Genomic DNA, 22,299 nt, shown 5'->3' with positions numbered 1-22,299 from the left:
CCCATTTCTTTATTAAACAATTGGTTATTCTACTGTACCTCTGAAGGCAAAATTTAGATATTTGGAGATGCTACTGTGAAGAGAAAAAGTCAGTTGGAGAGAATTCTAGTTTGCTTCTTTCCAGGATATTCTCTAGTATATTGGTCAGGGCAGCATTTAAAGTGATACAATCACTGGTGCTTCCACTGCTGTTTTTGATTATGTTGGCTAATTTTTGTACAGTGCTCTGAAAATATAAAGTTCTATGTGAGTGCTAAGAATTATTACTACTGTTTCTCCTCTGGGAGATTATTTCACAGACAAATAGACTTCAAAGCTAAGAAATATTTCTTGATCATAAGCCTAAGTTTTCTCTTTGATCCATTGCATTCCCTTGCTCATAGGGTTTACCTCTTTATAAACAATTTATTGGTATTAATGTTCCACCTCTAAATAACTGTAGATAGATTGTGTGTATGCTCTACATTGAGATCTTATATCTTGCTTCAAAAGTCTTCCAGCTGCTTAGTCTTTTCCTCAAATTCTTTCCAAGTTTCCTTTCTCTTTTTGATTCCCCCCTGCCCCCCCGCCCCGCCCCGTGTTTTTTTAATCAGGTTGCAAATACTTGCAGTTTTTTGAATGCATTTTTATAAAATGCTCTGTGAAACAGAACTGACTTTATCCTGTTCCTGATTATGGTGCTTTGGTATACACATCTCAAAACTGCATCTTTTTATGACCTTAAAGAAATCTTTATACACAGAAGTACAATTGTTCTCAATGATAATCCAGATGGCATGAAGGCAGGAGGGGACAAGGGACAGGGTTTTGTTCTTGAGTTAGGAGGTTTAAGAGCTCTCCCCTCCTCAATTTTGGTTTTGCAGTTTTCCCTGTGGTTTAAAATATTTTACCCTTGTGTTTTGGGAACTTGGATTTGCTGTGTTGCTTCAGTGGATGAGTATGAATTTTGTTCAATAGTTAAGCTGCACTGGACTTTGTACTTTCTCTTAAAACACAAATCTGCTGTCAGACTGTATGGCAGCAGAAAATAAGAGCATCTGATAGGGAAACTTGGGAAATCTGGACTTCAGAAAATTGCTGTGAAAGGCAGAAATTTAACTTTTCACTTGCTTTGTCAGTCTAGCTGATTTCCCCTATTCACTATTTTTGCCTGAAATAAATCTATAGCTAGAAATTATTTTATTTTGTCATCTTATCTTTATGAACAAAGGAAAACCTGAACACCAAGTTACTGTGAGTATATAGGCAGGAGATCATATTTTTGTTTTCAAGGCAGACAATACGATCTGAAAAATTGTCCTGCAGTCCCTGTTTTTCAAAGAAATGGATAAATATCCTCTAAATCTACAGTTACAGTAAGTGGCACTGGCTAATGATTTGATTTGAGGATTGAGAGCACAGTCTGGATTTACTCTTTGTGCATTAAGGCAGGTCAAATGGACACAGGCTGCATTTTAAATCAGTAATGGAAGGCTGAAGCCTGCCTTAAACCAATCACATCAGCCTTGCCCAAGACCAATTGATCCCATGAGACTGAGCCCTGTGAGCACAGCTTTTATATGAATGGACTCTGTGCAGCCTGAAGTTTCATTCATAAAATGGATGCTGAAGGGAAAAAAAAAAAAAAAAAAAAAGCAGCAGCCAACTCACACACGCCAAACCCTGGAATGTCCATTTATGCAGAGCTGAAGGGTGTAGTGTTCCCTCAGCTGCTGCTTTTGCCAGTTGCCTTAAAGTAATGATTAATGCTGCTTGGCCCTGCCTGCCTGCAACCTGACACCATTTATGGCCTTGGTGTGTTTCTAATGTATAGTGAATGAGAAGGCTACATTCTCAAATCAGAAACATAAACAGGAACTGGTTGGTCTGAATTCCATTCAAATATGTCACTTCAGCCGTGCAGTGTTTGTCCAACTTCGATTTTACAGGCAGGGAATGGGGCGGGGGAGAAAAAGCAACACAGACATTTTTGCAGTAAGATTACCAACAAAAGGAGAGAGGGAGAGAGAAAATACTGCTGTCTTTTGTTGAACTCAAAGGAGAGCAATGTTTAAGATACATTTTACAGTTACTGAGGTTAATAAAAGCAAATACATGATTTTAAAGTATGCTCAAAAGATCAGCTCCATGTGGAATTTCAATTCAGAGCTGAATGTATGAGCCTTTGTTTTCCTGTTCTGCTGTACAAAAAGTTACACATCGCCTAGACAGGCTGTTGACATCTGGTCTCACAAAATGCATTAGATGTTGTCATAGATCTAAAAAACAAAGTTGTGGAAAGGAAGATGTTTGCTTAAGGTTTTTTCTGTATGTTTGTAATATTTCTGCTTAGACATGAACCAGTGGGGCCAAATCTAATTCTCTGACAAGTTTTTGTAAGTGAGGTGTAAGAAATTAAACTTCAACAATTTTAATTATCTATTTTTAGAAGGAAATGTATGTGTATCTATAAGTCCACATACTTGTGAGTTTGTTTTTTTCTCCTGGATTCCTGGCACAAAGGCTGGTGACAGAGAACGTGAATACAACCTTCCATTCTGTATGTTTTCTCTCTGTATTCATAATAATTTGGGAAAAGATTGCTTAATTTTTAAATTTATTTTAGAGAATTTTTATCTGTTTTTGCTCATTTAATATCAGTGCATCTATGTTTTTTTCGTGCTGAATCTGCTACTGAAAAAATAATGCTGACTTTTGTATTGCCAGGACTTTACCAATTTTTGTGACTCTGTTCATTACATAGCTTGTAGGGGATAAAGCTTTTAAAGGTGGTTGAACTAAGCCTTGATCCACAAGCATTTGAGTGGTGAAATATGCTCAAGCAATTCCTCTATAAGGAGTTTGTAATTAGTTCTAGTATTTCTACCTGAATATCTCCTTTTGGGTAGATATGAGTTTGAATCTGAATGTATTCTTCAGGTTTAAAAAGCCGAAAGAATTTTTATTTCTCCCCGCAAAACGCAAATCATGCATTTTTCTTAGTTTTCTTAGTGATTTACCTGAGTGATTTGTTGCAATCTTGTTTGAAGAACTCCCTTTCTTACCTATAAAGGTCCTGTTTTCTGGTGATTTCGTTATTATCTTCACCCTTGAGCTGGTCAGAACTTCTCAATGGTGTTGTAAACAGCTGCTTTCAGCCAGGAGGCTGAATGTGTTTCAGTGGTGGATGTAGTGCTCCTTTGTAAACAGTTTGTCAGTGCTCTTGGAAATCCATGTTATCCAAAGTTATTTGCAGTGATATTGTGACGTTTTAAGTTTAATGCCAAAAGTATGATGTGTTCTAGTTTGAACATTTTATTTTTAAAAGGCTACTTTTGTCTCTGCACTTGGTAAAAATCTCTCCCAGTACAGCAACCACCTGCTCACATAGTAGAGAAGTGCATGTACTGTGCAAGGGGAGCTCTGAAAGGCACCAAAGGGATGGCTGGTGCGTTCACAGGATCAGGCTGTCACATGGGAGAGGCACCAGGCTTGTCCCAGCTACATGAGGGACTTGTGCATGCCCTTCTCTGTCCAGGAGCACAAAGGGTGAGAATCTGCATGTGCTGCATTTCTTGTCTATGGGAAGACAAAGTGGCACATTTAAGTCTACCTGTATAAACACATAAACTCTCAATTACTGAAATAGGGGCCAAAATTCACATAATTACTTTTTAGACCAAAAGGAGAATTTAGAAGGACGTGGTATAAGTGAAATAGCAAGATTGTCAGTGAAGCTCCTTCAAAATTTTGGGGAACAGCTCCTTTTGGAACAGTTCCTTATAGAATCTGCTTCTGATATGATTTATTTGGTAATTAAGTGTAAGTGGAAAAGTGGGCAGAAAAACAGTAGGAAGGTTCCAGTCTTATTGTCATCACTTTGTCTTAAACCTGTAGGGAAGTAGGCATGTCTCACTAGGAGCTGAGTGTTTGGTGAATTTGAGTGACTTGGTAACAGGCTCCCCGACTACGGCAGCTGCCTGCTGGTGCACCACAGCTTTCACCTGAGCTTTCACAAGGAGGGTGAGGCCAGGCAGGCAGTTCTCTTCTTCTCCCACCCTGTTTCAGATGGCCTGTGTCTTCTAAGGCTCCATCTCCATGTCTCCCTCTGCACATGGATGTGTGCAATGCAATGCCTCGGTATCACACTGTGCTTTGTCAGAGGAACAAGGGGTGTGCCCTGGGCCTCCAGATCTTCAGCTGATAATAATAAAGTGAACTGAAAAGTAATTCAGAGTGTAAAGCAACAACCAGCCCTTTAGTTAGGGAAGCTGTGTAAGGTTAGAAACAGAAATGGCTGAAGAATAAATCCTGGTTCAGGTTGTTTGTTCCTGCTTTGCTCTGCTTCATTCAGAAGAAGACAGTCAGTCACTTCATACCATAGAATAATCTTGTCATTTCATCCCTTTGCCTGCAGAAGCTCCATCTTCCCTGTGTCTATTCTGGTTAGGGACACAGACTGAAATTATTTTTTTTCTCTGTGGGGTAGGATTGTGGGAATGAAATCTCATCCTTATCTTTGAAAAAAAAAAAAAAATCAGAAGAGAGGATTTAAGGTTTCTTTACCTGCTCTGAGTTATACAGGGCTGCGACAACCTAACCCTTTAAATTCTGACACGATAATTAGTATGAACTATCTTACCAAGGGACCACTCAGGTGTCTTACTTGATAATGAAACTTAGAATCTGTGCCCGCTAAGTTCAATAGCAGATTTTTCTTGTCCTGAGAAAGTCTGTTTGGGCTTTTTCTGCTTGGATGTATTTTAATGAAGGCATAGCAGAGCTTATTTCCATTATTTTTCTCTGTGATGGTCCTGGATGAGAGGGCATTTTGCAGTGTCAAGATTATGTGTACTTTTTAAAACAGCACCTATTGGGAAAAGAATGGCTTCATGGTCTATGACATAAGACCATATTCATTGTTTTAAGATGACTGCTATGCTTCTAAGAGGAGCAATGAAGAATGACCCCTAAGTATTACAAACTGATAATAAAAGATAATATTTTTTTTTTACATTTCCATATTTTTTAGCTAGTTTGTTTTGTTTTGTTTCTTTTTAAAGAGGTTCTGCTGTTCTTGAGCTGAAGTAACCTTATGATGTGAATTAATTCATTAACAGTCTGATATAAGCTTGTTGTGTGTTTCAATCCAGGCACACTTTTCTTCAAAGACTAAAACTTGCAAAAAGATGATAACTCAGTCATCTCAAACACTTGGATCTTGCCCTAGAAGTATTTCATGCCTGCTTCTGTCTTATTTGTTGTCTTGAAACAATGGTTTAAGGAGAAGAAAACATATAATTGCTCTGTAATTTCTACACTAAAATGTTTCCTTTTGAAGTAGCTCCGCTTAGCATATAAAAATACTTCTGGGTCTTAGTCAAGCATTTAGTACAATTTAAAACTGCAATACTAAATTTCATTGGTTGGACTTTTTATTAGATAAGGTAGAAATGAAAGCAGCAGGCAATTTAATTAGCAGTAATTTTTCTGGGCAAGTCATTACTTTGATGAACTTCAGAGCAATGTTTATGGCTCCTAATTAACCATGTTAGTCATTTGATTGAATAATCACTTTGGAAATGTTTCTACAATTTGATTAGAGTCTGACCCACTCTGATAGTCATAAATTAACTGATAGCACTTTAGGATAACAAGACTCTAGTTACTTTACGAGAAATAAACTCTTCCTTGCTGTATTTTTTTGGTCCTCTCTGGACTGTTTAAGCACAAGCTAACCAGAAGATTAAGTAATGTTGGTACAAACAATGCTTGCCTTAAAGAGACTCCAGATGTTAATTATAATTGACTTAGGATGCATGGGAGATGAAACCTTGACTTGGCTAAGAAGACAACTTTGTGGATGCATGCATAATTCTTTATTCAGTATACTCTGCTCTATCACTTTTCAAGAGTGGAGTTCATGAGTCAAAAAGGGCTTCGCTGCCAAACTAGAGAAGTTTTACCTAAAATAGAAAATAGCATCTGTTTCAGTTCTACAGCTTCCTCTTTTTTACGTAGATTTTTCCATTCTCCTTAGAATTCAATGTACTTAGTAACAAGAATGATTCCTTGCAGGTGAAGCACTGCTTGTAGCCTTGACTTCTAGTCTGCAGAGCTATACTTGACTCGGGTGATCACTGAGTCACTGACTTCTGTGGCTGCTCAGAATAGCTGCCTGAGACATTAGAGATTCTCTAGGCCTGAGGAGGCAGGCACTGAGCGTTTTATCGAGGGAGGAGGTAATGAAGAGTTCGGCACAGATGTGCAAGAGTGACTGTTAGAGGAAACTTATTATTACTGCCCTCTGTTTCACTTGTTTGTGAAGTCAGTGTAAAACCTCATTTTCTTATCCTGCCAAATCTTTGATACTCATCACTAGTCAGTGAACAGTGAAATTTGGAATCACAGTCTGAAAGAGTTTGTAGGCAGTGTTGGAAAAATAATGTCTGCTCTTTCGACCTCTGTTTGCATCTCTTAAAGAGTTACAAGTTACTGGTAACAGATTGCAATAGCTTAGGGTAGGAGTTCATCGCAAGATCAAATAGACTTTGTTAAGCAAGACTTTTGATATCCAAGAAGTAGGTTAAACATGGTCTAGGAAGGCAAACATTTACAGTGTGTTTCTGTTTGCAAGTCCCTATGCACAGGATGTGGCTACTTGGGGACAGTGCAAGACATGGGGAAGAAATAGAAAGACATTTAAAGAATATGTTTTTCATTAGTTCTATTTGGCTTTTCTCATTCTTTCTTCAGATTTGAGTGTAGAGGTGGAGAATGGCAAATAAATATCAGTATTACTTAGAATATGCACAGTATTTTTTTGAAAGGTGCTGTTTTTTGTTTTAAACTCATACAAGTGGAGAATGATATAGAAAGACCTAAATTTCTAGATAAAATGCTTAGCAATTGCAGAAAATTTCACTAATCCTTCAAGTTCTTAACCAGAGTCTAAAAAGCATTATGCTACTCCAAATTCACTTTGACATTCCTCATGCAAATGTAGAGTTTATACGTGTCCAGTGTGACTGGCAGCTTTTTCAGGGCAATTGATTAAAAACTTTGGGTTGAATTAGTTACAAAGATAGATATACAAGCACAGGGCTTAAAATATTCATGGTCACCAGTGTGGATTTTTTTGTGAATGGTCCAAAGTGTAATTGCCATGGGAATCAGCTTTTAGCAAAGTTGATTACAAAAGGTTTGGAGTTCAAGTACCTATCGTAGATAGGATCTGTGAGCCTCACATCATGACTTTCTCCTTGGCCATGTGTGGTGTGTACTGCTCTGAAATGCTGACTGTGTGTTGACAGGTTCCCTCTCACTGTAACTTGCATCCTTTTCTGTTGCTCTTCTGCTTGTAGCCTGTCCCACTGATAACCTGCACACTTTTAATTCCAGACAGTCTTTTGACATGCGTTGTCATCTTCTCCTTTCAGAAGTGCCTAGCTGCCATTCCATTTACATGAGGCAAGAAGGCTTCCTGGCTCACCCAAACAGAACAGAAGTTAAGTTTTCTATTATGTATCACTTTTGTATGAGAGAAATGTAAAAAAATTTAAAAGCCTGGGAGTATTTGGGGTTCACTTGGTTTAATTCTGCTGCTGGGAAGACTTGCATCATCCTTTTTTCCCTTTTCAGTGTTGAATTTCTGATGCACTGAATTTTTTGTAGTTTCGTTTAGTGCCACGGCTTAATCGGGATAGAAGCAATTATATTATGAACTAAACTCATTCTGCTTTTCAAGACCTCTAGCACTTGAAAGGAAGATACCCTTAAAAATTTGTCTGTTTCACCCATTCTGCTCAAGTGATATTTTCCAGGCTGTTAACATAACAAGCTCAGTTAACTGTGTTAAGTAATCAGTTTTATACTTTAAATTGAGTAAAGGTTTTGGGTTATTCCTTTTGTTATTATTTTTGCAATGTTTTGATGCACTTTATGCCCAAATTGAGATGTACCAACATTCCCAATGATTTCAGTAGGACAGAGCTTTACATAGTTGTCAAAATTAATAATTCTTTGTGAAAGCACTTTATATGCACTAAAAATAAGAAGTCCAACAGAATTAAGATGACTGAAAGAGAGGTTATAGCCTCCACTGTCCTGTTTTAGTTTATCTGTCTTAATTAATTTCTGCTTGTTTGTTTAGAGCTCATTTGTTTTTCTTCCAAGGGGCAAATTTTGGAAATGGGGAATCTGGTTTAGAGATTGGTAAGAATTCAGATAGATGTGTGAATCAAAGTCTTCCAGGAAGACTTCATTTGCTAGTGTAAAGACAGAATCAGAAAGATAACACATCTGGCTAAAATCCGGTCTGCTTCTGGGTTGAAAGAAAGACAGAAAAAAAAAAAAAGGTAGTGTTTAAGGTGAAACAGGAGATGCAAATTTCTAAGTCTTGTTATATGAAATTATATGGAGTACAGAAACTTGATAAGGGAGGTGAGAGACATCAGAAAAAAAATAAACAAACTGCAGGGATAAGGGCAAAAGATTTTGAGTTTTAATCACAGCACAGATAGGGGAAAACCCATCTGAGCTGTGTTATGCAGTTATAAGGAGTTGGAGGTGGCAAAATTTCCATGAATGACGTAAAAAAAGCAGTGCTGTTTGCTAAATATTTGTTTTCTGTATTTGGAAATCAGTCAACATAATTTTACAGAGGTCATGTCAAATCTGATTCTTGCTGAAAATAAAAGTTTGATTGTAAAGATAGATTGTATCATATAGTTAGACATTTTATGGCATTCAATTTGCACTCTGATTAAGAAGTTAGCACAATGTAATATCAATAAAGTACACATTAAATACATTAAGACCTGGCCAACTGACAGATCTAAAAGAGGCTGTCACCAGCCAATCATCTCTGAATGGATTATAGTTCCGTAGGAATTCATATCAGGAGTGTTGCTATTCAATATTTTCAGTAAAGATATGGAACAAAGTTAATAGATAACTTTATGGCACAAAGATAGAGCAGTAAATAGCGGGCAGGACAGGGCAGTCACACAAAACAGTTGGAATGGTTTGATTATCTGGGCACATTAAACAAAATGTTTTTTTAATACATGAATGTATACCAGGCCTGTGGAACCGGGAAACAATATATTGGAAAAAAGGGATTTTGAGATGGGCCTCCTCTCAGATTCACAGTGGGAAACCAGCCCAACCAAATACTGTAACCTTAAAAAAAACCTTCTGTAATACTTAGGCAGTCAAAAAGAGGGTCAGAGGTTGGCAGGAGAGGAGGAGATATTTTGTCTCACTCAGTAGCACTGGTGAGACTGATATGCAATACAGTTCTGGTTAAGGAAAATGTGAGCATAATAGGAAATGGTTGGAATGTGTACAGAAAGGTGAGCTAGAAAGACTGCTGAGTTGTAGAGAGTGTCTTTTAATGACAAAATAAAATTTTACAAAATGATCTCACTTGGAAGGAACATCAAGAGCAGTGTGTGAGGGTGACTTGTGTGGGTGTGAGGAGGAAATACTGAGTGCTACTTCTTTAGTCTTGCAGGGAGAAGACCTGCAGGAACTAATGGTTAAATGTCAAAGCCATGCTAGTTCAAACAGGAAATGAGCAAACATTTTGTAATAAATCATAGAGAAAAATGGGTGCTTTTTCATTTTAGCAGGTGGAGATTAACAGTCTTTTGGGAATGCATATGTTAATTAAACACCCTTGTACTTAGGCCAAAATGTTGGGTCTGGGCAGTGTGTAAAGGATGTGGGATATTAATCTGATTCCTGTATAACTTAGTGTTCCCTCTGGCATTAAGCCTGTGATCTCGTTTTTCTCCATGCATCTTTTATATAAACACCTCTCTCTTTTTAACTTACAGGCTGTATGTATGAAAAGGGACCTAGGCAGTTTTATGATGACACTTGCGTTGTTCCAGAGAAGTTTGACGGTATGTATGACACATCTCTCTTTTTCCTGTGTAGAGAGATGAAAAAGAAAGAGATGAGGGACTTTTCTCTGTTGCTGATCAAAAAAGCCCAGTAACGTTCCAATTTAGGATTCCTTAACACACCATTTGTGGTGCGCCCAACCAAAGCTGACCTTTGTCTCTTGAAACCAAAGTCTCCTCTTCAATAGGATGTCATTCGACTTTTGCCAGCGAAAGATGCTGCATCCAGACTTGTGGCTGAGGAGCTCAGTTCCTGTACTGTTGAGAAGTAATAAGAGGATTTCCATTGCACTGATGATCACATACTGCTTGTTGTTTGAGATTTAATGGAAGTTGTACTTAGAATTAACAAAACAGTGGAGAAAGCAGCAGCTTTGCTTTTACTGTGGATTAAGCCTCTTGTCTTGCTGTCTACAAAGTGATAAATAGTGGGAAGTGAGTATGTAGGGCATTTTTGTGTTTATCCGATGTATTTGCGCTAGGTTGAATGTAGTAGTGGCTTATTTTTCAGTGGGATTGATAACAAATCAATGCTCTGTTCACAGCACTACCAATTACAGTAGAGTTTTTTAAAAGAGAAATTCTGATCTCAATTAAAATGAATGGCCCAAATTATCCTCAGTTACTCTGATGTAAAAGCAGTTTTCTGGTGTAACTCAGTTGATTTCAGATTTATTTCATTATAAGCAAAGTAGATGGACCCTGTATTTCTTGCCAGTGACTGTAAGCCTGCAACTTTGGGAAGAAATTTAGAGATCAATTACTTAAATTTGCTAGAATGGCATTATGTTAGTGTGTGCATACTAGTGTAGTGCTAGTGTAGCTTTTGTTTTAGTGTGTGTATGTCCAGCTTTATTGCAGGAAAGATTAGATATTTCCTGAAAAACTTGTCAACAAATCTCTGACTACAGTTAAAAGTAGGGCTGGAGAATTGGTATTTTTCTCCTACTTTATGTAGCACTTTATCATTTATGAATTACAAAACTATTGCATGTTTAGCATTTGCTGAAGATCTGGAGACTCTTAAATTAAAGTAACCCAGAGAATTGTACATTCTTCAGAGTATCACATGTATTTTTATGTTGGTAAGAAATAGATAAAGAAATTCAGGCAATATTAGATGTAGCTGAAGATTGCTTAATCCAGTATTGCATTGTCATTGCGTTGACACAGTCAGAGAAAGAGTGATTTATTGAAAGTCTGCTTTATACCCTGGCTTTGTAATATGAGCTAGTTTGGGGTTTTTTTAATTATTTTTTTTTAAAGCACATCGTGTCAGGTAATTTTTGTTTCCACAAGATTGTGGATCTGATCTGAGTACCAGTGTCAGATTTATATGTGCATTTATGAAAATGGGATCAGACCCTGTACAACAAGAAGTTAAAACTCATTAATAGTAGCATTTGTCTATGTCTTCCTTGAAAATCCTTTTGGTTTTATTCAGGAAAGGGAATGAAAATGAAAAATAAATACAGTAAAAGAAATAAATGTTGGGAAATATTTTTGTGCCTGCAAAGCAAGCAGTCTGCTGCTAGTTTTTATGACTGCGCATTGAGAGAACACCTTGTACTCTAGAAGATTGATCTCATGATGCAAATAGGTGTGTTTATACTTGCAGCATGATGGTTTGAGGGAAAAATAGCAGATGTGTCATCATATTCTGGACAGTAAAGCAAAAGTTGGATAAGCCCAGGACTAGTCTTGATGTTTCAGAAGTAGATTCTCAGCTGCTTCATTTGAAATCAAAGATCAGCACAAGGAAAGAATTTGATCCTGTGTAATACTGCACTTGCTATTTGCACATTGCTCAGCTATCATTACAAGAAAAAAACCTGTCCTTGAAAAAGAAGGACTTTCAGGACTGGAACTTGAACCTCACATAAACCGAAAAGCCTTGTGTTGATTTATTTGTTTTCCACGGCTATTGAGTCAATTTTCTTTCCTGATTACAAAAGGAAGTGATCCATTTTTAATATTATTATTCTGAATTTCACTACACAGAGCCATTCTGTAATGGCTGTCAGAGCATCTTAATGTTGTGGTTGAATGTAAATTGCTGACTTTCCTTGTTAAACAGGTCACACTGTTTATTGGAGGCTTTTGCTGTTCTGATAGTTGAAGCGAGGAATTTTACCAGTGTATCTAGGATTGCAGTCCTTGTGTGGAGGAAAAAAATACTGTCTGCTTCAGCATCAGACCTTTCAGCTGTTGTTGTTTGCATGAGTTGTTCAGTATAATATGATTTAAAACCAACAAAGACAGTATGGATGTAGCAGGTTGGTTTTCTCATTGGCAATTTGTGGAACAGCTAGTAGAATGTTATTGATATTTTTAAAAGGTTTTTCTAGACTTAAAATTTTAGAAAAATCAGTTTATTGCTTTTCAGAGGGAATGCTAATTTAATATGTAGATATGAGTAAAAGTAATTTCTGCTCATATGCAAGTTCAGTATGCCACAGAGGAACTCGCATATCTGCAGGATTTACATACCTATACATAAAGCACATGCTGTTTAAGTCCAAGTCAAATACTTTGTCAAATTTTCCTTAGAAGCATTTGCATGCAAGAGAAGTTTCGCTCAATAGGGTTTTGCAGCTTTATGAAGCCTACATTACTTTACCAAAACTGGGACCTTTGCAAAGAACACAGTTCTTCACGTACCAGTGCTTCAAAAATAGTTCCTGCTCTTTCAGAGAGATATACAAAATTAAGGATATTGCAAAATGGTTTGCAAGAGATTTGCGTTTATCAAAACTACATGGGGAGAGGCTTAGTGAGACTTCCATAAAACATGAATGAATTGAAGTGTTTTTTAGTATATTAATATGTTATTGTAAGTTGCCAGCAAACAAGGGAATGTTGCATTTGAAGGTGGCTCATTCTTCCCTGTTTTGCTACCCCTAATGATTGCTTTGCCTGCTTATCTGACCTACGGAGCGATGGTGTTCCAGGGCACTGCTCCTCTAACGCTGCTGTGGTTGTGTGCAGGCGATGTCAAACAGGAGCCAGGCATGTATCGCGAAGGACCCACGTATCAACGGCGAGGCTCGCTTCAGCTCTGGCAGTTCTTGGTAGCTCTTCTTGACGACCCATCAAACTCTCACTTCATAGCATGGACTGGCCGAGGCATGGAGTTCAAGCTGATTGAGCCAGAGGAGGTGAGTTAGAGAGCATGGCCTCACATCCACTGCCCCATCCTGCAAATTTAACTGTGCTCCTTTGGACTTCGGCATTATTTTCCTTCAGTATTTTGCATCAGTAGTGCTTTAGATGGGTGATAGAAAAGACTGTCAAGGGAAGTGCTTCAATTAGGACAGAAGTGTGGTTAAGCATAGATTTGACTTCTAGTCCCACAGAATAATAAAAATTTTGTAAGTACTTGAGTTAGTAAATAGTTTGCATTAATTGTGGAGTCCACATTTTTCAGAATCACTTAATGGATGGAACTGTATTCCAGAATCCTTTGAAAATTCATCTCTTACTAGTCTTTCAGCACCAAATATTAGATTCATTAGATTGAATCATTAGATTGTTTAATACAGGCTTAGATCATAGGCTTGCAAATGCTCATGCACATGCATGGCTCTTCTGAACCATGAAGGACTCATGGGGTAGATAAAATTACTTATATTCATGAACATTTGCTGAAGCGTGGCTTAGTTCACTTGTGTGATAAACAGGAATAAATTGAATGTTTTATTACATAAACTGTTTTGGACTAGGTAATGTTATGTAACCTAGCCTGCATTCTAAACTATCATGGAAACTGTTGGAAAATCAGGTGTACGTGAATTTTGTTGTAAAATTGATGTGGAGGATTTTATTAGGGTTGTCAAAAGGCAGTCTCATTCTGCTTTACTTTGTTGCCTCTTGAATAAGGTTTTCTAATAGAGGAGATCACAGCAAATTTTCTGACAGGATCCCCTCTGAGTTAGAGCTGAGTGGGAAGGCTCGGGGGTGTATGGCTGCTTCTGCGTTCCTATTTCTAGTGTTTGTCATCCATCTACTGGCATTAGCAGTCTGAAAGCTTTCTTGCATGCTACTTACATGTCTGCTAACAGCTCTGTGGAGATGCTGGAGTCCTGGTGTCAGAGCTGATGTCCCTTTCTTTCCCGACATGGTCTGTCTGAGGAGCAGGTTGCTGCAAGGACCCTGGTGCTGACTCTCCTTTGTCTGAGCATCCCCTGCTCCAGCAATAGTCACCATGGCAGCTCCTGGCATTGTGTATCTGAGGATTTGAACTCAGAACAGTTTTAGTCAATATGATACTGAAACTTTGCTGGCAAGTTCTGCTGCAGCCTTAGCAGACTATGTGGATTCCTTATTTGTGTCCCGGAACAGAGCAAAATCTTTGGAAAGTATTTTGTTTGGTTTTGGTGAATGATGTACATGATTCCCCTCCCTCTACCCTAGTCTCATGTTTTTTACTTTTTGTACTTTTGTCTTGTCTTTAAGGTTTGTCCAATTTTTTTCAAGATTGGAGAGTTTTATTGAGAAATGGTTTCCAGCAGATGGTGCAAAAACTTTATAGATTTTATTAACTAGGGAAAGGAAAGTAACAAAACCCTAAGGTTTCCTTATTGTGTAATTCCCCAAAGAACTGGGTATTCTAAATTAACTTAGATCATCTGCGTGTCTGGCTATGTAGAAGTTGCTTTGTGTTTTTGAGCAGCATTTCATCCAAGATCTGGAGGAGGCTTGAAACTTGCCTCATTCTGTGTGTTCCTAGGAATACAAAGGAGTCTAAGTTCCTTTCATATGAATGTCATGAATCTGACAGAAACAGTCAATTAAAATAAGAATAGCCTATGGGAAGTTGCACAATTCTGTTGGTTGCCAAGTGTAAATTGAAGGGAAATCAAAGAGCTTGTTGGTTCTGCTGTGGCAGGTTAGGATGTCAGTGACATGACCTTTCCATCCATTCCTTACTGGAGGTGTATGCCCTTGTAGAAAAATTGACAACAAAAATGAATATGTATCAGCTCCTGGAGTGCCGTAGTTCATTCAGAAAGTAACTGTGAACTATGGAGCCTGAGAATTGGGTGTAGGTCCACTTATGCAGACTTGTCACAGGGACAGCAACCTTCAGCAGGAAGGTAGGGTAGAAGGGCAGAAGCCTGAATCCCTTCCACAAAGCAGGACTAGGTAAATGCAACGAGTTCAGAGATGGGAACTGCACCTGAGTGCTTGTTTAGGAGTGTCAAAAATACACAATGTCACATGTTCTTCACCATTACTTGTTATTTATCTTTGTTGTGTTTTTATTTATTTTGCAAGCCTGTTATGTTGGGGACTTTTAGGACTCCGATTAATGCAGAAAAAAACCTTTGAAGAAATAAAAAAGGAGTGATGTGGTCATGTGTTACAAAAATGAATAGGTGAATCAAAGTTAGACATCTAGGCCAAATCTGCAGCTGGAATAAATTTATGTGATTGGAGGTGTTTTTCGGTGCAGCTAAAATGTAGCTGAAGTTATCAGAGCTGTGATAATTTACATAAGCCTGAAAAGCTGAACCACTGAAAGGAAATAATGCTTTCAAAAGAAATTTTAGAAATTACTGTCCAGGTGGACACTGAAATCACAGATTTTGCTCAATGCTGCATGTTGTCATGGCTTGCATCAAAAAGCCCCAGACACCCATGGGAAGTTTTGCAGAGCAGTCTGCAGAGAGGCTGCTTGGCTACTCTGTCCTTTTTCCAGAGCTATATGCACATGCACCTCTCAATCATTTTTATAAAAAGTACTTTAAAGAGTTCATCAGCTATGCCTTTTTTTCCCTCTGGTGGAATTATAGTCATTTTTACAGACAGTAATTGAAATGTCACCAATAACCGATTAAATTTCAGGCGAGGAATAAGGAGTTAAGCTCTTTAAACAAAGGGTCGCTTTGTCCAAAACTATCTTTAGCAGTAAAACAGGAAGCATAAAGTCAAGTAGAAAACATAAGTCAGAGCAGAAGGCATATTGTTCTCTATGGAATAGTTTCATGAGTTACTTGCAATTCACTTTTTATTGTTATTTTTAAGGGAAATTGTATGACTGAAACCATGGCATTTCTGTTCCATTCTTCATACCACCATATAGTTCTTTCAAGTGATTATTCTGCCTCCTCAGATGATTTATTTTTTTTGCTGAAGTAATGTTTAAGGCTGGGAGTTGTCTTTTCACTTATATGTCCTAATAATCACAACATTGCTATCTTTCCAAGTACGGTCTGTATTAGTTCATGAACTGTGTATGCATGTGTGTTTAAAATAGTGTACTTTTTTTTCAGACAGCAAGGAAAAGACAGGAATGATACAATTATCCATAGTATAAAACTGAAGAAAGGTTTTGTGAATTTTTTCTGGTGGAACTTGCTAAATATTTTTTATCCGTCATTGCTTTGTAAGGCTTTATTTCTTCACTGGTTTTCTTTATTAAAAAGCAAAGAAAAACCCTAACCCTCTACCACGTTGTCCAGTAAGTCTGTTTCAATTTTAATGATGATGTACATCAAATTAAAATTCATAGTAGTACATGGGAAGTTCAGGTCATGGCAACCTTTTCCTATTTGTTGCACCTGCAGGGTTTTCCCTCCTGCATCCCTAGATAAAGTATCTAATGATAAGATCTGCTTGTTAAATGCATTTAACAAATCATTGCTAATCCATTTTTGTGGCAGGTGGCACGTCGCTGGGGGATTCAGAAAAACAGGCCAGCTATGAACTATGATAAACTTAGCCGATCGCTTCGCTACTATTATGAAAAGGGAATCATGCAAAAGGTGAGTAGCTGGTTTTGTACTACATTTCACCAGAGTCTTGCATGTTAATCCATAGGTCAGTTTACAAGGAGTGCTTGTAAAATTGCATGGCTTGTAGGTAGTTTTTTGTAGGTAGGTAGTTTTTTCATCTGTTTAGGCAAACACTAAACTTTTGGACCTAATAGGTCCAGCATATGCATTAAGATTTTTTTTTTCTATGTAAAAAATGTCTGCGGTTTTAGTTCGCACAATGCATTTCATGATTATAAGGAAAGAAGTAACATTCAAAAATATCCAAAAGAGCTTCCTGGCAGCTGGGAAACGCAAACGGTAGAGTACAGTCTGATTAATGTTTTGCAGATCTGAATTAGCTGCCCAGTGCTTGGGTACTTTAGTTAAAGTGCAAGATAGGGGAGAATAATTATGCCTATTAACATACCAAGTACTTTAATATTTTTACCAATAGTGTCATAGTAATACTGATTTTGAGTGGAATTTAATATTTATAATAGACTGAATTAGAAGAAATATTTAACAATAATTTACATATTACGGGGTAGTCTAGCTGACAGTATTCAATCCATCCTCCTACTGTGGCTTGCTGGTTTTTAAATCTTGCTGTGTTGTACTATGTAGATTGACCGAGAAATCAATAGGAGAAACCAGTCTGCTGTATCTACAAAACTGCTAGGTGTGATCAAAGATCATAACAAACACCTTAGACTCCAAAACTTATTCCATGTCTTTTCACATTAGTCTTGTGACCAGTGACGATGAACATGTTTAAACTAGTCATATGCCAATTCTATGAGCGGAAACAGTGCTCTCAGCTCGAGTTACTGGGCAGCTCTTCCAGTAGGTTTTGTGAAGTCTTACAAGCTCTCTTTCTTAGATTATGGGATTGTTGTAGTGCACTCCTTTTTCACTACCAGTAGTCAATTGGACAATAGTTTGGGCTAGTACTGACTTGCAGTTCTTCAGTAGCTCAGCACCTCATTCCTTTTTGTGTGTCATGTAACTACACTGCATCTTTGTCAAGTGGATTGGAAACTGGGTCTGATCAGGGAGAAGCAGAAGCACTTGGTTTCGCTGACTGGTGCTTCCGGCAGAGGAGTTCCTTGTTGCAGGTTACAGCTCAGCTGCATAGGCAACTGTGCTGCCAGAACACTTCAAAGGCAGCAGAGAAAAAAACCCCAAAAAACTAGCAGAGTGAAGCAAGCTGGAAAAGTGGGGATAGAAATACCAGAAGGCTGATAATGCGGCCCCAACCCACACATCCATTTAACATGGAAAGTTTACAAGTACTTTTGACAGATAGCTTGTTACATCCTAAACTACTACTTTATTATCTACTAGAATGTTTAATACACATTTTGAAAGCCAGCTTGTATGCTTATTTTTCTGACAGAGCAATGTTTCAGGTTTGTCCTGGGATCACTCTATCTGGCCAGTTTGTGTATGTTAAAAACTAATGGGGGTTTCTTTAAGGCAAAGTTTTTATGCATATTTTCCTTATTTAATTTTTAAATCAACAATGATAGCAGGCTGTGCAAAAGCTTGATTTCTGAATGCAACCTCCATCCTATCAAACTTGCTGACATTAATTTGATTTTAAAAATTCTACTGCAGATACAGTCCCTACTAAATTCTATTCGTAGAATAAATAAGCTGAAAGTTTAAGGAGGTGCTTCAAACTATTTTGCACCTATAAGTAGAGAGTTGTTAAGTTTGCAACACTTTTTCTGTCTTCACTCACTTCATTGCTATGGTAGCTAGAGTTGCAAGAAGCGGACAATATGATTTTTATTTTAAAATAATTGTAATAAATTGTGAGCATGCAATGTAATGCATATTATTAAGCACAGTTTTTTAAATAGAAGGCACTGTATTGACTTTTGTTTGTTGTTTGTAATAAGACAGCACTTCTGTGTTGTTTTTATCATCCTCAAGCTTTTAGGAAATTGAAACATAGACATACATTTAAGGCTCCATCTGATTAAGTGAAAACTTTAGGATCTTTGGACAAATTGCCCCTCCATAAGCAAATCCAAATATCCCAGCTTTGCATGAGCAATTGCTAAGTACATATTAGCCTACGCATTTGCTTACGCTGTCCCTGTACAATCAGCACGCACTATAACTAAAGTGCTTTTATACGTAAGTATGAATCAATCTGTGTAAAGTGAAACCCAGACCTCTGTCGTGCAACATGATTCTTTTTTCCACTTTGCACACAGAGTTTTATTTTGCCACTGTTGTGACAATTTGTTTACATTTTCCAATAAGAACAGTTCCATTTGTGGTTAACTATAGGAAATGATCGCAAACAAATGCTTAGAGGTAGAATACTTAGTTCATCTTCCAACAGGATGTCACGTGTGGCAAGATCAAGAGCATTTTGCACAGTTTGCTTTAGCAGGTCCCACTTGTCTTTGCTAGGTCATTGCTTTACCAGTACTACTGTCACATTATTAACTGTGTAACAAGGGCGAGTTCTTTACAAGACTGTTGAACTTGGAGTTGCAAAACACGAGGCCTTATGCTGCACCTTTTTTTCCCCTTCTGTTGTCCTAAGGTGGCTGGAGAAAGATACGTCTACAAGTTTGTTTGTGACCCTGAAGCGCTTTTCTCCATGGCTTTTCCCGACAACCAGCGCCCCTTACTGAAGACTGACATGGAGCGCCACATCAATGAGGAGGACACTGTGCCTCTGTCCCACTTTGATGAGAGCATGGTCTACATGCAGGACGGAGGCTGCTGCAACACTCACCCCTATAATGAAGGCTATGTCTATTAACAACAGTGACACTGAAGGGGTGTTTCCCCCTCCCTTAAGCTTCTCCTCTTTCCCAAGACCCAGAGGAAAGCTGAATCGACTTCAGTTTGTTTTTTAAATAGTACACTAAAAGGGGCTTTTCCTGTTGCATTACTCCTATGGTCTGCCATGGACAGCGCACTTTATTTGAAAGGGGAGGGTTGGAACCTAAACGTTATTCTGTGTAAAGGAGGAAAAGGGTGGCTTTGCTTTTTACTTAAGTTTGGGATGGGAACATACAGTTTTAAGTAAAAAAAAAAAAAGCTATATCATGTCTGTTTTGTTTCATATCAGCATAAGATATTGTACATTTTCTCTGGGTATCCGTAGTACAGTTAATTCTCATTGTGCAAAATAACCACTTTTGATGATGATATCAACACAGCATGCCTAGGGCATTTGTTTCTTGCCATTCTTAATTGTCTTTCTGCAGTTATAAAAGAGAAGCAAATCATATACTACAGCATTTAATTTAGAAGCTTCCAGTGGCAGAACTTGTTCCTTGCCTCTGAGAACATCCAAATAGTTTTTCTAATTTTTTTTATTTTATTTTATTATTTTTTTGGGGTATGATCTCAAAAAAAAAAAATTTAAAAATCCTATTTAATGACAGACTGGCCATAAGTACAGTGACCAAGCAGCGAAATCCCTGACTTCAGACTGCAAGCTGCATGCTGTATCTGGTGCCACATTGCTATACATATATGGCCCATGCTATGGCGTTGATTTTTCAAGATCCATTTGAGGGTAGTAATTACATGGAGTAGGCTTTCTGATGATCATGTCAGCATTAAATACAGGATCATGATCAGGAGGGAGAAAACATTTTGTATCCTTCCATTTCCTTTGGTACATAAATAAGTTATTTAATCAATAGGAATTAACTGTACTAAGTCACATATCTAATTATGCTGTTTAGACACAGCAAGCACTCCTTGAGAAAAATATCCAATACACTAAATAGGTACTTTAGTAATTTTTAGACACAGTACCCATTAATATGCATTTAAGCCTTTTACTGCTGTGTTATGTTGATAACATATATAAATACTAGATAATGCTAATGCTTCTGCTGCTGTCTTTTTCTGTAATATTCTCTTTGATGCTGAATTTACTATGACCATTTATAAGCAATGCTGTAACTACAGGTAGCATTTCAGGACAAAATAGATGACTTGAACCATTTATTGCTTAGAAAATAGCTTATGCCATAGCTGTGCTATAAGCAGCTTTTATGCGCATCCACAAATGACTAGTAAGCTTCAGCTTGCTGAGGAAAGCTCTGCAGAACCTTTTGTAGTTTTCGGTGGAACAGAGACGAACTGTTAAAGAATACCATGAAGTTGCTGTATGACGTTGTAGTGCTGGCACTGGTGTTACCAATCAACTTGTTTTGGACACTAAATGTAAATGTGATCGGATATGCTCGGAAGACAATTTAAATTTTGAGGGGTTTTTTTGGTTGTTTTGTTATTTTTTTCAAATTGTTTTATTTTTTTGAGAGGGGTTACCTTGAACACAAACCACACCTGCTATTCTGTATGTAAAACAAAAAGTGGCAAAACCCCAAAAATTTAAAATATTTATGAGCACCTTTTTCAAAATACAATGATTCATAGTTTGAAGGGATGGAAAGGGAGGTAAGAATTGGATTTCATTTTTTGCCCGGTGAAATTTAAATAGTTGTTATATGAAGTACCTCATTTTCCTAGATTGTCATGAAGTGGGAGAAAAATAAATACATAACCATGAAAAAACAAGAATAATTTTCATCATAATGGATGGATTTCAAAGAGAGTCCTAGGTGGTGGGTTAATCTTCCATCCTTTGTCAGTTAAGACACTGCTTAAGTTATGAATATTTTAATACACAATTAATCAAAAATAAAGAAGTAGCGGTCACTAGAAACCACAGTTGCATAGAAAGCATTTGGGCAGGTATTTAATTTAACCAGATCCATGAGACAACATATTTTATGACATATGCCTTAACATGCCACCTAATTCTGTCATCCATAGGTCTCAATGGCACTTAAATACTTGGTGATCAACTGAGAAAAAGAAGTCTAAAATTGCAGAACTAGCAAAAAGGAAAGGGAAAATGTTGAGTAATATTGTTTAAAAAAATTGTGGTTTCCATTGAAATAAGGTTCAAATGAAACATGCTTTGATGAAAAGTCCTTGGATTGGTTTTGGTTCTTTAATGTCAGCACAGAGCGCCTCTTGCCTGTGGCAGGATGTGGGTATTTGGGAAAGGGGTTGGACAAAAAAAAAAGGAAAAAAAAAAGTTTTAAAAATTGCATTGAATGTGTAATATTTAAGAAGAAAAAAGAAAATATATATATATCTGTATATGGTAGTGACTCACTGAACAAAACAAGCAGTCAGACCAACATTACATGATATCTCAGCAGAAGACATAAAGTCTTTCACTGAACTGATTAACCCTTTTTAAAATGTACCTAAGAGGTTTATTTAAAGTCTATTTTTATTCCAATTTTTTGTTTGTTTGGGGTTGGGGATTTTTTGGGGTTGTTTTTTTTTTGTTTTTGTTTGGGGGTTTTCAGGTAGAATAATAAATCTGGCAGCTGATTTCTGCAAGATTGTTGTGTATTGGATTCCTAACCATTTGGATTGGAGAGGCCCCTGCAGAAAGATTATTCTTTTGGGAGAGGAGAGGATGGTCTGTCCCCAGTGCCTAGAATGGTTTTCTTCCAAGTGTAACAAAATGGACAAGAAAAGGAAAAAACAAAAAAAAGGGAAAAAAAAGAATGGGAAAAAAAAAAAAAGGTGAGGAGTCTATAGAATTCATGTGTATGTATATATGAGTTATAGCTAAGAGTTAGATT

At 37.4% G+C, this 22,299-nt stretch overlaps 1 protein-coding gene across 6 annotated transcripts in view; it reads left to right on the top strand.

The window, feature by feature from the left end:
• The window catches only part of ETV1 (ETS variant transcription factor 1), a 66,751-nt gene extending 44,700 nt beyond the window's left edge, over nt 1–22,051 (top strand). For all 6 annotated transcript variants that reach the window (XM_015619381.3, XM_015619380.3, XM_015619382.2 and 3 more), the window contains 5 exons: nt 7,419–7,487; nt 9,822–9,890; nt 12,879–13,048; nt 16,556–16,657; nt 19,212–22,051. In XM_015619381.3, the coding sequence (XP_015474867.1) occupies nt 7,419–7,487; nt 9,822–9,890; nt 12,879–13,048; nt 16,556–16,657; nt 19,212–19,433 (632 nt within the window). In that variant the 3' untranslated portion in view covers nt 19,434–22,051. The remainder of the gene's footprint in view (nt 1–7,418; nt 7,488–9,821; nt 9,891–12,878; nt 13,049–16,555; nt 16,658–19,211) is intronic.
• Nucleotides 22,052–22,299: the final 248 nt, after the last annotated feature.

The sequence above is a fragment of the Parus major genome, chromosome 2 (assembly GCF_001522545.3).
Source record: "Parus major isolate Abel chromosome 2, Parus_major1.1, whole genome shotgun sequence".
NCBI lineage: Eukaryota > Metazoa > Chordata > Aves > Passeriformes > Paridae > Parus > Parus major.
This window is presented reverse-complemented; position numbering and strand designations above follow the sequence as displayed.